We start from the raw sequence: 13,043 nt of genomic DNA, 5'->3' as shown, positions 1-13,043 counted from the left end.
TTTTAATGAAAATGACACAATTAAAAAACAAAAATATGAAACTTAACACTATTTATGAAACTGAATATTATTTGCAAAACTGCACTATTTATGAAAATGAACGGATTTATTGGTCCAAATTCATAAATGGAGCCTAGTTTTTTTGTCCACTTTCATAAATAGTGTCTAGTTCTTGTTCATGTTTCATAAAATATTGCCTAGTTATTGGATCCAATTTCATAAATAATGTATAGTAATTGGTACTATTTTATAAATAGTGTCTATTTCTTGGTCTGGTTTCATAAATAGTATCTAGTTGTTGGTCCACTTTCATAAATAGTGCATAATTCTTGGGTATGTTTCATAAATATTGTAGTTCTTACTCCAGTTTCACAAATAGTGTATAGTCTAGTTTCATAAATAGTTTCCACATATTAGTTTAGTTTTGGAAATAATGCCAAATTTTTGTTTTCGTTTCATAAATAATGTCTACTTACTGGTCCAATTTCATAATTAGTGTTTACTTATTAGTTTAGTTTCATGAATAGTGTCTACTTATTGGTGAAGTTTTATAAATAGTGGTTAATTCTTGATTCAGTTTCATAAGGTTTTAAACTTAGATATATCATGTGTTTTAAACTTAGATATATCTAAGTTTTTTTACATAATAACACGTGATATATCATTTGTATTAACAAATGATATATCACATGTTATTATGTAAGTGGTGAAAAATTTTAGTTTTTATGTTATTAATTTTTTAACACTCGAATCTCATAACTTATATAGAGTGTACCACCCGGGCACATTGAAATGTTTCTCGTCATCATAACTACTATTAGGAAACAACACCACAAAAATAAAACTAGAGAATGTAATTCAATTTGAAGTATTTTTCTTATTTTAAGCAAAAAAAAAAAATATAAATAAATAAATAAATTTATATTGATCGATCTTTCAATCAAAACATAGGATCTAAAATAGTATACCCAAAATTAGCTTCATATAACTACCTAAAAATGTAAACTGGGCTTTTATTAATTTAATAGAATTTAAGAAATTTATATAGTGATAATAATTTTTACAACTCCAAATAGATCCTATTTTTATTGGAGAGGTGGTATAAAAGGGCACACCAACACATGTGAGTTTCATTTTTGTTGTAATGATGATACAAATATGTGATAAACGTATCATTTTTAGTTCTTTAATTTAATGGATTAAAACGTCAAACTTTAATTAATAAGAGGAATGTTACTCTTACCATATTTATACTACCTCTTCAATAGATATGTGACTCATTAGTGTTGATCAACCCTACTTCTATAAAGATGTGATATAGAAAATGTGGCAAGTGGGTGTTGCTGCATAGGGGTAGTTTTGAACGAGTGCATGAGAGAACATGAATTTGAAAGACGAGGAAAATAAATAAACACGAAACTTTTTAACCCCAATTTCATGAAACAAGCTTACAAGGAATATACAAAATTTCATCCATCGTGCTGGGAACCGCTGCCCAGAGGAATATTGGACGGCGGTTTCCCCACACACAAGGGACTATAAAAAGACACTCCCCCCTTCCCCCCAACAACAATCACAATTACACCACCTGACCCATAAAAAATCAACAGGGGACTGCTCCTAAGTTGCTATACCGGAAAGTTTAGGGTACTTTGAACAGAACGTAGACTTCTGTTAAGTAATCATCGTCCTTCGTGAAGATCTTCAGAGAACACTGCTGCTCGAGAGCCGTTGTCATTATCAAAGCCACTTAGACCAGAGTAAGGACCAGAAGAGAACATTGAAGATGACACATCGAATTCGTAGGTAGTTGAAGACTGCCTGTTATTGGGTCGGGTAGTGGAAGAGGTTAACATGGAATCCTGATATTCTGTGATTCGTTGCACCATCTTCAGTGATTGTACCACTTCACCCATCGTAGGGCGTTGGCTTGCCTCAGGAGCAACACAAGCCGCTGCAATCGTGCAAACTCGTACAAAATCTTCCGTTGGGTACTTTCCTTCAAGACTTGGATCAGCGAGCTCATCCAGCCTATCCTTGTCTCTAAGAATTGGCCTTGACTGGAACAGAAAACCCACATATCTCACTTTCCATTCCGACATTATAATGGAAAAATACCAATTGAGTATCATTTTGCACATGAGAAAAAGGTTACGCATTTATCGCTTATTTTTTCTGCTCTTTCTTTTCCCTAAAGAATAGTATGCGTGTTACGTTAAATCCGATCAAGATAAATGGTCATTTTGAAACATTAGAATGAGGGGAGCAATGTATGAATAATACTAACCCAAGTGACAAGATTCTCCTGTCCGGCTGGCTGTGACATATCTACAGGCTTTCTTCCAGTGAGTAACTCAAGAAGGACAACCCCATAACTGTAAACATCACTTTTAACAAGTAGGTGTCCAGTCATGGCGTACTCTGGAGCCACATACCTGTAAAATCAAATAGTTTACATCTTAGTGCATTCTAAATGGTGGAAACGACGAGGTTAAGGAGGGGAGAAATCAAAACCAACCCGAATGTTCCCATCACACGAGTTGAAAGATAGTTTGCTCTGCCTTCAGGCGCCTGTTTAGCCAGGCCAAAATCAGCAACTTTAGCATGAAAGTTGTTCTCAAGCAATATATTAGATGCTTTAAAATCTCTGTGGATGACACAAGGTTGTGAGTCCTCATGCAGGTAAGCAAGTCCTCTGGCAGCATCAAGTGCAATTTTCATTCGGGTGTCCCAATCCAAAGGACAATTTACTCCCAGTGGACCTGAGATGGGGAGTGAGTGAGAGGTATCAGTAATGCATATGGGGAAAGAAAAGGTATGATTAAGATGTAAAATGTTTCCATTTTGACCTGCTACTCCCAAAACTAAACAATTAAATGCATAAATTTAAAAGAAACAGTAAACTTTAAATGGCACACTGGCAATATGTGATCCGAGAAATTACCATGGAGCCAGGCCTCCAAGCTTCCATTTGGTACAAGCTCATAGCAAAGTAAGTTTTGTGAAGAGTCACGACTGCTATAGTAACCCACAAGTTTCACCAGATTACGATGGTGCAGCCTGCTCAGCATTTCAACCTCAACCAAGAACTCCTTATCGCCCTGTTGCCCTCCATTGGTAAGTCTTTTAATTGCTACAGCTGTACCATCACTTAAGACACCCTTGAACACCTTGCCAAAACCACCCTCTCCGAGTATGCTTGCAGGTTCAAAGTTGTTTGTTGCTTGTCTAAGTTCTTCATATGCCAGAAATCGAATGCTGCTTGGGTGAGGTAAAGGTCCTACTGCTGGTACTGTATCAACAGTCATCTGCTTTTCAGGGGCTGAAAAATGCCAAGAGGAAAAAGGAGGAAAAAAAGGCATGAAATAAACAACTTCAAAAGGAACCCGGTACTATATCATGCAGAACAGACAAATTCAAGTTTATTTCAAAAAAAAAAAAAAAAAAATCAGTAAAAATCTATTTCAGGTTTCTGTTCTTGGTGTTTCAAGCAACATTTTTTCATAAGACCCAAATATTTTTTTCTTCAGCTGGTTACCTGGATTTAGATAATTGAAAACACAACTAATTTAAAAGCTTTAACTAAATTTATTTACAGACATACTCGCACAAATAAGGTATAATTTACATTTACTTTTAATTTTATGTAGCAAGAATTTACAAGAATATTATAGTGGTGAAAATATCATCGTGACTGCATACTCTGAAAGTGTTAAGAACAGGATAATACTGAAAATTATGGGCAAATATTGGGACCTAAAAAAAAAACAAGAAAATGTACAAATCTGACAATTGAAACACATACCTGTTTCTATAGGAGAAGCTTTAGTCTTCTCTCGACGGAATGTGCACAAACAAAGTATGAGCACAGATATAATGGCAATGAACAGTATGCCAACGCCAATACCAATAATGAGATTCCAATTTGAATCCCTCCCTTTATCTGAAGCACTTAAGGATGTACCAGTCGGGGATGGATTTGCTGGGGCTTCCACTGGTGATGCAGCAATAACAGGAGCTTACAAAAGAAAAGAAAGAAGAGCATGTTAATATTCATACAAGCAAGTTAACTTCCTTGAAGCAAGTAAGCCGACTATTAAAATAAAGCATTCAACATCATTAGTAGTGAAATAAATTATTGCTCTACCCTTTCACAGTTTGAACAACACAGACGCACACACAGATGCACACACCGCACACACGTACATGGCGCTCACCGTACACATGCACATGGTGCACACCACACACGCAGTGAGCGCGCACACACATCTTTGATAGTGCAATAAACTATTGCTATACAGACACACGCACGCTAACACACACACAATATACTGTATGGTAAAAGCAAACAGACAGTTAACTTGATGCAGATGGCACAAATTACCTATTTCAAAACTGTTACTATCAATTAAAAGAACAACGATATAACTATTTAGAATGTAAAATATTGCAGTCATATCACCATAAAGATTGACATCATAGTGCAGCCATATACAAGTATAGAAGATTCTAAAATATTAGGGTAACATGACAGAATTACCATGAGAAGGAGGTGGAGGCTTAAACCAAGTTATATTGAGGAGTTTGTAATCGCCCACTAATGCAGGGTTCAATTTAACCTTGTGCATGACAAGAGAAGAGTTTATTGCAGACGCATCGCTTGCAGAGAAACCGAGTCCTGAACTAGGAGTAATATCCATTGAAATATTTAATCTTGATAATCCGAGTACATAAAAGTTAATCAGCTCTATTTGAGAAACTTGCAAATGAAGCTCGGAAGCTAGTTCTTCAAGAAAAAGATTCCAGTTACGATTTTGTGAAACATTTAGGAGGAGAATGTCAAGCTTTATGGGATAAGCACATTGGCAACCCTGACTTCCCCGTCTCAGTACCATGTCTGGTTTGCAACAGTCTGGAAGGAATGAAAAAACACCTTTGTCAGTTTCAGCACAATTACATTATACTTTAATATGAAATTAAGACTTCTACTGCTTCATTACAAGTAAATAACATCAAAACATACGTAGAATTTTAGGAAAAAAAGAAAGTACATAATACAGTGAAAGATGGATAAGAAATCCATCAAGGAAGCACAACAACCAGTGCCTAACAAACCAAAAAAAAAAAAGAAAAAAAAAAAACACCAAATCAAGACTCCCACCCAATTAAGATGTATACCAAAAGAAATCTCCCTAAATTGCTTAAAAAGGCTTAAAGAGAGACTTTAATATTTGACTCTCCAAAATGTAACCACATCGTTCATCCTCTTTTCAAATGTCATTTTGCTCCATTCTATCCAAATAATTGAAATAGAAGCCAAAATTCCACATCATCAAAGTGTAATAGCCTTCTTCTTCTCCCCCATACCAAATAAGTTCGCAGTCAACAAAGAGAGACACTGTCATAGTTTCTTGGCTAGATTCCACACCACTCCAAAACACTTGCAACAATCTACTCCACACACATGTACATAACACACACGCACGTAAAACATATATGTAGAAGGGCAAAAATCTAAGCATATTAATGATTATCTTACTTCTTTCATGGTAAAGTAGTCATTGAAATGATTGAATTTGCAAATAAATAAAAGGGGCTATAAGAATACAGTCCAGAGTGTAACTTACTGGAAATGGAAGGAGTGAGCGGGGGCTGTGCTAAACCAGAAGGAATTGTACCAGCACTCGACTGTGTTGGGGCGATATTCTTAAAGCCAGCAAGGGGAGGTGCCAAGCCATCCTCTTCATTGACGGCTTTGACAATCGAGAAGCTGTAGGGGGATGACCAGCAGTTATCAAGGGACCATAAAAAGGAGGGTGAGCGGGAGATAGAGCAACCGGTGCAGCACGTGGCAAGAAATGTTTTTGCCAGCGTCTATGGGAGTGGGACACTGTTGCAGCCAAAGGTGCACTCGATGGAGATACTGATGATCCCTTGAGTAGATCATAGTGTTCACTCGCTTCAGTGATGGATATCACATAACAACACACAAGCAACTGATTCATCAACAACCATTGCACCTTGCTCAATATTCCTGCATTGTTAATTCCAAATTAGAGTTCTAATACACCTATAAAAAACAACTCACGTTCGCAGAATACAAAAAGCTCTAAACTTGTTACCAATTTTGGGCTAATTGGCTAACGCAAATTATACCGAATGAACGAAGAAATTAAAAAATTCCTCACTAACTGAGCCCTAATTGAATGTCTTTTCTAAGAAGGGGCAAAACACACACCAATTATTTTGCCTCGTTTTTGTTACTTTTCTCGACATCCAAACAAAAGGTTACAAAAATTACTCTTTAAGAATACCCTCTTCGCCTTCTACTACTAGCAGCAAGCCCAAAAGCTTACTCACTAAAATGTAATGGAAAACTCGAAAAAAACAAACGACAATTAAATAATTAAATAGACACAATTAAGCTTCAACTAATCAAATATTCAACTGAGTCCTCACTTCAGCAATTGACCTAATCACGGAGATTATCGAAATAACCTAAAAGAAATAGAATTAGCGGCTGGGATAGAACCTGTGAGCTCAGACATCACCGACGCCGTCGATTACTCGGAAACGATTCAGATCTGAAACCAAAAGCGAGATCACACCGTTACCGAGCACAGACTTGAACACGAAGCAACACTAGAACCTGAAACAATTCCTAACAGAGCCCAAGCGAGGATGATCCAACGGCGGAGAAGTCGTCGTGGAGATACGAACTCGGAATAGCGAACTCGGAGCAGTCGTAATCGCCATCGCCGAGTTGAATCGTTGGGACGGAGCGAGCTGAGTTCATATGAGAGAGAGAGAGCGAGACAGAGAGAGAGAGAGAGGATAGAGAAAGGGAAGAGAGAGAGAGGGAGAGGGGTTAGCTGTTGGAGGAGTCGTTGGGTTCACTCTGTTATCAGTGCCGCTCAAGCTTTTGCTTTCTCTTTTTTAATTTTAATTTTTTATATATTTTTGGGTATGGGGACGCGCACGGGCTTTTTATTCGTGGCTAACGTGCGCCGACTGTTAACGGAAAAGGTAAAACGAACAAATTAACGGTATGAAAGGACGTTGGGTTGTCTCCTCTCGGCAGCAATCAGTTGGTTGGGATATTGTGTGGCGGCAGTACGCGCCAATGAAAGGGCGTTTTTGTGCTTGGTGAGAAGAAATTCAAGAAATTATAAAAATGTATACAAACACGCAAAGGTTACAATAAATTAACTAATGTTGTAAACTAAATTATGTTTTTTTTTGGTAAATAAACTAAATTTTGTTAACGTAGGGATCTTTTCGACTCCTAAAATAGTACAAGTCTTAGAAAGGCACAATAAAGGCTAAAGATGATCCAAATAAAAAAAGAAAGAAAGAGCAAATTCCAAAAGAGCTAGGGAGACAACTCCTAGCACTGTGGATGACCGCTTAATAGTCTGGTTTGACTATTAGCAAAGAGGCCAAGCACATTTTCATAAAATATTTTACAATAGTAGGAGGCAAGTTGGGAGGCTGACAACTTTATAGCACTATAGTCCTAGAGACAGGTTTACTCTAACACTAGTCCCATGCCACGTGTTGGTCATCAGCAAGGGCATAAGCTTATGAAGAGACATAAAGAATGTCAGACCAAGCACTTAGGATGGTTTTCTATTGACTTAAAAACCGAGCAAGGTGTTTGGTACATGTTAGTCCAAAAAATCATACAATTAGACCTAAACAGATGTCGCTTCATCCCCATGTGTTGGTTGAACAATGATATAATAGCTAGCAAGTCGTGTCTATGCGCTTTTTGTGCATTAAACGTTAGAGTGGTGGAATTCTTGAGCCCATATACATTTGGGGCTCACTTAGGACTTATATAAAGAGGAATGAGTACCTCTTATCATGTCGGACACCAGGATTAAAAAGGATATGGCAAAAAAAAAAATTGATGTTATTCGAAGTTTACAATTTTCCGATTGCTACAAATTGGGCCGGGCCAAGAAAGCCCAACGATGTAAAGGAACCGAAAGAGAAAAGAGATCCAATCAGCACTCGAACCCGAACTAGCCAGCCGGGTCCGGTTCTCCCAAATCTTACAGATAATCGGCGGCCGTTCCCTCCCTCCGCTTCACTACTTCTCGTTACACCCGCTCTCTTACCCTCTTTCCCTCTTTCTATCTCTTCACAGCTCAAACCCCCAATCAATTTCAAACCCTAGACGTTAGGGTTTATCAATTTCAATCTCTTTCTCTCTCCCAAATCCAATTTAGGGGTTTGTCACTGTTACAGAAGCTGACCAATTTTCAAAAATGTCGAAGAGAAAATTCGGATTCGAAGGCTTTGGCATGAACAAGCAATCCTCTTTCGACTTTGAGCGGCCCCAGCAAGCCCCTCAGCGGCTCTACGTCCCTCCATCGTCGCGCGGCGGAAACAGCCACGACAACTACGAAGACGCCGACCTCGACAACATCGATTACGACGACAACGATGGTTCCAAGGACCCCGGAAGTGACGACAACAACCACGGAAACGGTGGCGGTGGTGATGAGGAAGTCGATCCTCTGGATGCTTTCATGGAGGGGATTCACGAGGAGGTGAGGTCAGCTCCGCCGCCGAAGCCGAAAGCGAAGGCCGAGAAGTACAAGGACGATGAGGAGGAGGATCATATGGAGAGTTTTCTGAGGGCTAAGAAGGACGTGGTGCTCACGCTGGCATCGGATGCTTTACACGCCGGATATGACTCCGATGAGGAGGTATATGCGGCCGCCAAGGCCGTTGATGCCGGGTTGTTGGAGTACGATTCAGATGATAATCCCATTGTTCTGGACAAGAGGAAGATCGAGCCGATTCCAGCTCTCGATCATAGTTCAATCGACTACGAGCCGTTTAATAAGGATTTTTACGAGGAGAAAGAGTCGATTTCAGGTAAATTCGAGAATTTTGTTTCCATTCAATTTTTTTTTTTGTTGAATTTAATTGAAATGCGTAGCAAAGTATTTAAATTTGATTGAGAGGGAATATAGACTGGCAGAAGCTCTCAAGGGGAATTTGAATTGGAAGACTAGAGTTAATTGATGTTTTATTTTCCTTGTTTAGGGATGAGTGAGGAAGATGTTTTTGAGTACAAGAAGAGCTTGGCCATCCGTGCGTCGGGTTTTGATGTACCCAGGCCAGTTAAGTCATTTGAAGATTGTGGATTTTCTTCACAACTCATGGCTGCCATAAAAAAACAAGACTACCAAAAGCCGACACCAATACAATGCGCAGCTCTACCCATAGTTCTTTCCGGGAGAGATATAATTGGTATTGCGAAAACTGGTTCTGGAAAGACTGCCGCTTTTGTCCTTCCAATGATTGTCCACATTATGGATCAGCCAGAACTTCAAAAAGAAGAAGGTCCCATTGGAGTGATATGCGCTCCTACTAGAGAGCTGGCACACCAAATATACATAGAGTCCAAAAAATTTGCAAAGTCACATGGGATACGTGTCTGTGCTGTATACGGTGGAATGTCTAAGCTTGATCAGTTCAAAGAACTTAAGGCAGGATGTGAAATAGTTGTTGCTACTCCTGGAAGATTGATCGACATGCTTAAAATGAAGGCACTGACAATGCTTAGGGCAACTTACCTAGTACTTGATGAGGCTGATCGGATGTTTGACCTTGGGTTTGAGCCTCAAATTAGGTCTATTGTTGGTCAGATTCGGCCAGACCGACTGACATTGCTCTTTTCTGCAACAATGCCCCGTAAAGTTGAAAAATTGGCTAGGGAGATTCTCTCAGATCCAATAAGAGTTACAGTGGGTGAGGTGGGAATGGCCAATGAGGATATCACTCAGGTTGTTCATGTAATTCCTTCCGACGATGAGAAGCTGCCCTGGCTTCTTGAGAAGTTACCTGGAATGATTGATGAGGGTGATGTTTTGGTATTTGCTTCAAAAAAAGCTGCAGTGGATGAGATCGAGTCACAGCTTGCACAGAAAGGTTTTAAAGTCACAGCTCTGCATGGTGACAAGGACCAGGCATCTCGGATGGATATTTTGCAAAAATTTAAATCTGGCATTTACCATGTTCTTGTTGCAACTGACGTTGCTGCTCGTGGTCTTGACATCAAGTCAATTAAGTCAGTTGTGAACTTTGATATTGCAAAAGACATGGACATGCACGTCCATCGAATTGGTAGAACAGGCCGTGCTGGTGATAAGGATGGCACTGCATACACTCTTATTACACAGAAAGAGGCACGTTTTGCTGGTGAGTTGGTTAATAGCTTGGTTGCTGCAGGTCAGATTGTTTCCACGGAGCTCATGGACCTTGCGATGAAGGTAATTTTGCAGTACTTTTGACAACTTTTTGTGTGATTTATATAGCAAGTTTGTGCATGCATGCAATTATGTTAATGCCTTTTTGTTTTAGAGACGGTGGTTGTAACCATAGGTTTGTAATCCTATAATGCATTTAATGCAAATACAAGTTACTAATATGTTCTCTGGTAAAATGTGCTCTTTTAGTGCAATCTGGACAATTACACCTACAGGTGTTTGTCTCACAAATAAACTGTGTTACGTTCACTCTACTATATAAGTGCATAGGTTGCTTCTGATTTAGAGTGCGCTTTCGAGAGAGATGGATTTGATGATCATTTGGTCTTCAAGGCCTTATTTTGGAAAGCTTCAGTATGTCCTTGGAGTTACAGGGATCTTGAGATCGTTGACTTCATAATGTCAAGATAGTCAGTTTCAGGAAAAGTGCTTAGTTTAGAGAGAGAGTAATTAGACAGTCTTTAGTAGTCCCATCTTTACTTCATACCATGCTCTGCATAGAAAAGGGGTTGTTGGGGGTGTATATTGGCTTGTTGGGTTGTGGATTGAAGCATAGAGATGAATTGAAGATGCTCCTCAGTCTGGGGACTTATTAGCTTTTTATGTATTATAAAGTACTCGCTCGCATTCTGGGCTACCAATACATCGGTTGAGGCCAACCAATTTACATTTAAGAACCAAGAGAAAAATCGCATTTTTAGTACTAAATCTTCATTACCACATGGACCCTTAGTAAACTGTCACTTATTTTCCCTTGCGCCATTGTATTTCATAGACATAAATGCACAGGTTATCATGATAGATGGTTGCACATGCATTAGTTTAGAAGTTTTACACTACAAGAGCCACTCATGCATCATTTTGCTGTCTTGTGATTTTTAATGCTTGCTTGCTACTTCTAGCTTTGTTTCATATCCATCATAAATACTCTACAATACTTCCTCTTCAATTGATCTCCATCTCCTACATGGATGTGCATCTTAATAATTATTTAGGGTGCAACTATCTTGTCTGTGGAACTTTCGTTACTTTTTAATACTATGGTTCTTGTTTGATAGCTTTAGATGTTAGCATGAGATGTTAGATTTCAGATCTTACACGCTCTATTTTAATGGGATCTACCTTGTTTATTATCAGGATGGGAGATTCAGGTCAAAACGCGATTCAAGAAAAGGAGGTATAAACTTATATCATATTAAAATTTCAATTTTCGTAAGATTCTTTTGCAATTACATTTAAATTAGCCTTTTTCTAGATTTTCAAATGATGATGTTATGTGGATTCTGCAGGTGGAAAGAAAGGTAGGGGGAGGGGTGGCGGTGGTCGAGGTGTGCGTGGGGTGGATTTTGGTCTGGGTATTGGATATTATACGGAGTCCAATAGTTCTTCATCGAATACTGTTCCTAGTCGATCTGCTGCGGTAACTCCTCAGAGGACAGGAATGATGTCTCAGTTCAAGACTAAATTTGTTGCCGCTTCATCTAACTCTCCAAGTCAAGGTTCAGGCAACAGCTCTAGTGTGCCCAACAGACCGGCATTACGAGGATTTGTATCCGGTGGTTCAATCGGTGGGGATGTATATAGAACTCAGACAACCAGTACAATTACTCCTGCTCCTCCTACATCAGTGATAAATAAAACTGGTGCTCAGAACAATGGAGAAAATTCAAGTCAGAAACCCTCTGAAAGGTTGATAAAACTGGTGCTCATTTGGAATTTTTAATGTCCTTTTATGTATTTGTTGGTGCTGATCGGTTTCATTTGTCGTGTCTATTGCAGTTCTAGAGAGAAACCTAGAGAAAGGCGGAGGCGCTCCGGTTGGGACTGTTAATTGTACAGTTGAACTACACCACTCTCACATCATGAATGACAAGTTTTGTTTTTGTTATAGATCAAGTCCTGATATGCCTGTATTATTGTTGATCTTGGTAAGTTTACTTATTTATCTTTAGTTGGGTTCCTAATTATGTATGCTTGTACCTTTCGTTCCATACGTTGAAATTGGCTTCAACCGCGAGATCATTAAATTTGGTCACTTTCTTTGTCGCTCTGTTTTTTAAGTTTCAAAAAATAGAAGATAATTTTCTAAACTTGATTGACTTGCTGCGCAAATAGTGGATGATCTAAAATATCTTGATCAACATGTGTCTCGTTCGTTTATATCTTGTGTAGTGATTCATAGCAAATCTGTGGTTCTTTTGTTTATCGCATTTGGTTTCAAAATTAAACCCTGCAAGCTTATTCATACCTTCTTTTCTTTTTCATGCTGTTGCAGATCGAGTGGGAAGAATCTGAGTCCATATTGCCGCACCATTTTTTTTTTTTTAACCGACCTTTTAACACACGCTTTCGTGGACTCACTGCGTGTATTTTAGAATATCATACATAAATCATCTTTGTAAAAATTATATAAAACAAAATTATTAAGACATTTATTTGTAATGAAAAAATTAATCAGATTTAGATGATCTTTTAGTAAACATAGTTTTTAAGAAAAGAATAAGTGATAAACGTTTCAGATCGTTTGAATACATAATCAAGTAAGTATTGCAAAAACGCGTGTCAAACATTATGTACAAAAAAATGATATCACAGATTGAATGGACTGAATTTGCTATAGATTTTCCTTGGCATTTCTCTTTTTTTAATTTCATCATGGGAGCTGATCGTCAAACTCTTCCCTAATTGTCAAACTCTTCTCATATTCTATATTATCCTCACCGTCCCTTTGACTTAATCCATCTGGGAAACTACTTC

General features: G+C 38.4%; 2 protein-coding genes across 3 annotated transcripts; one reads left to right on the top strand and one right to left on the bottom strand.

Annotated features, from left to right (window-relative positions):
• Nucleotides 1-1,404: 1,404 nt before the first annotated feature.
• On the bottom strand, nt 1,405-6,909 carry LOC103959938 (proline-rich receptor-like protein kinase PERK15). Its single transcript, XM_009372319.3, is given in 9 exon segments — nt 1,405-2,060; nt 2,288-2,435; nt 2,519-2,762; nt 2,945-3,322; nt 3,806-4,018; nt 4,541-4,912; nt 5,628-5,738; nt 5,741-6,034; nt 6,533-6,909. Coding segments are annotated over 9 exon segments (2,154 nt in total). The 5' UTR covers nt 6,549-6,909; the 3' UTR covers nt 1,405-1,682.
• A 1,081-nt stretch (nt 6,910-7,990) lies between these two features.
• Nucleotides 7,991-12,754, top strand: LOC103959944 (DEAD-box ATP-dependent RNA helicase 24). Of its 2 annotated transcripts, XR_669152.3 has the most exons (6): nt 7,992-8,889; nt 9,061-10,289; nt 11,424-11,463; nt 11,576-11,975; nt 12,066-12,214; nt 12,562-12,754. XR_669152.3 is itself a non-coding variant. In XM_009372328.3 (5 exons), exons 1-5 carry the CDS (start codon nt 8,274-8,276, stop codon nt 12,115-12,117), a joined length of 2,337 nt encoding a protein of 778 aa, XP_009370603.2. In that variant the 5' UTR covers nt 7,991-8,273; the 3' UTR covers nt 12,118-12,332. The 2 variants fall into 2 exon arrangements, 1 of the variants encoding a protein (XP_009370603.2); XM_009372328.3 differs by lacking the exon at nt 12,562-12,754 and having other exon boundaries at nt 7,991-8,889; nt 12,066-12,332.
• The last annotated feature ends 289 nt before the right edge of the window (nt 12,755-13,043 follow it).

The sequence above is a fragment of a genome, unplaced genomic scaffold (assembly GCF_019419815.1).
Source record: "Pyrus x bretschneideri cultivar Hongxiangsu unplaced genomic scaffold, Pyrus_bretschneideri_v1 Contig71, whole genome shotgun sequence".
NCBI classification, from domain to species: Eukaryota; Viridiplantae; Streptophyta; class Magnoliopsida; order Rosales; family Rosaceae; genus Pyrus; species Pyrus x bretschneideri.
This window is presented reverse-complemented; position numbering and strand designations above follow the sequence as displayed.

Coding starts and splice junctions, on each gene's coding strand:
- LOC103959944 (XM_009372328.3), top strand. CDS start 8,274: ATGTCGAAGAGAAAATTCGGATTCGAAGGCTTTGGCATGAACAAGCAA. Junction 8,890..9,060: donor GGAGAAAGAGTCGATTTCAG/GTAAATTCGAGA, acceptor TTCCTTGTTTAG/GGATGAGTGAGGAAGATGTT. Junction 11,976..12,065: donor AGTCAGAAACCCTCTGAAAG/GTTGATAAAACT, acceptor TGTCTATTGCAG/TTCTAGAGAGAAACCTAGAG.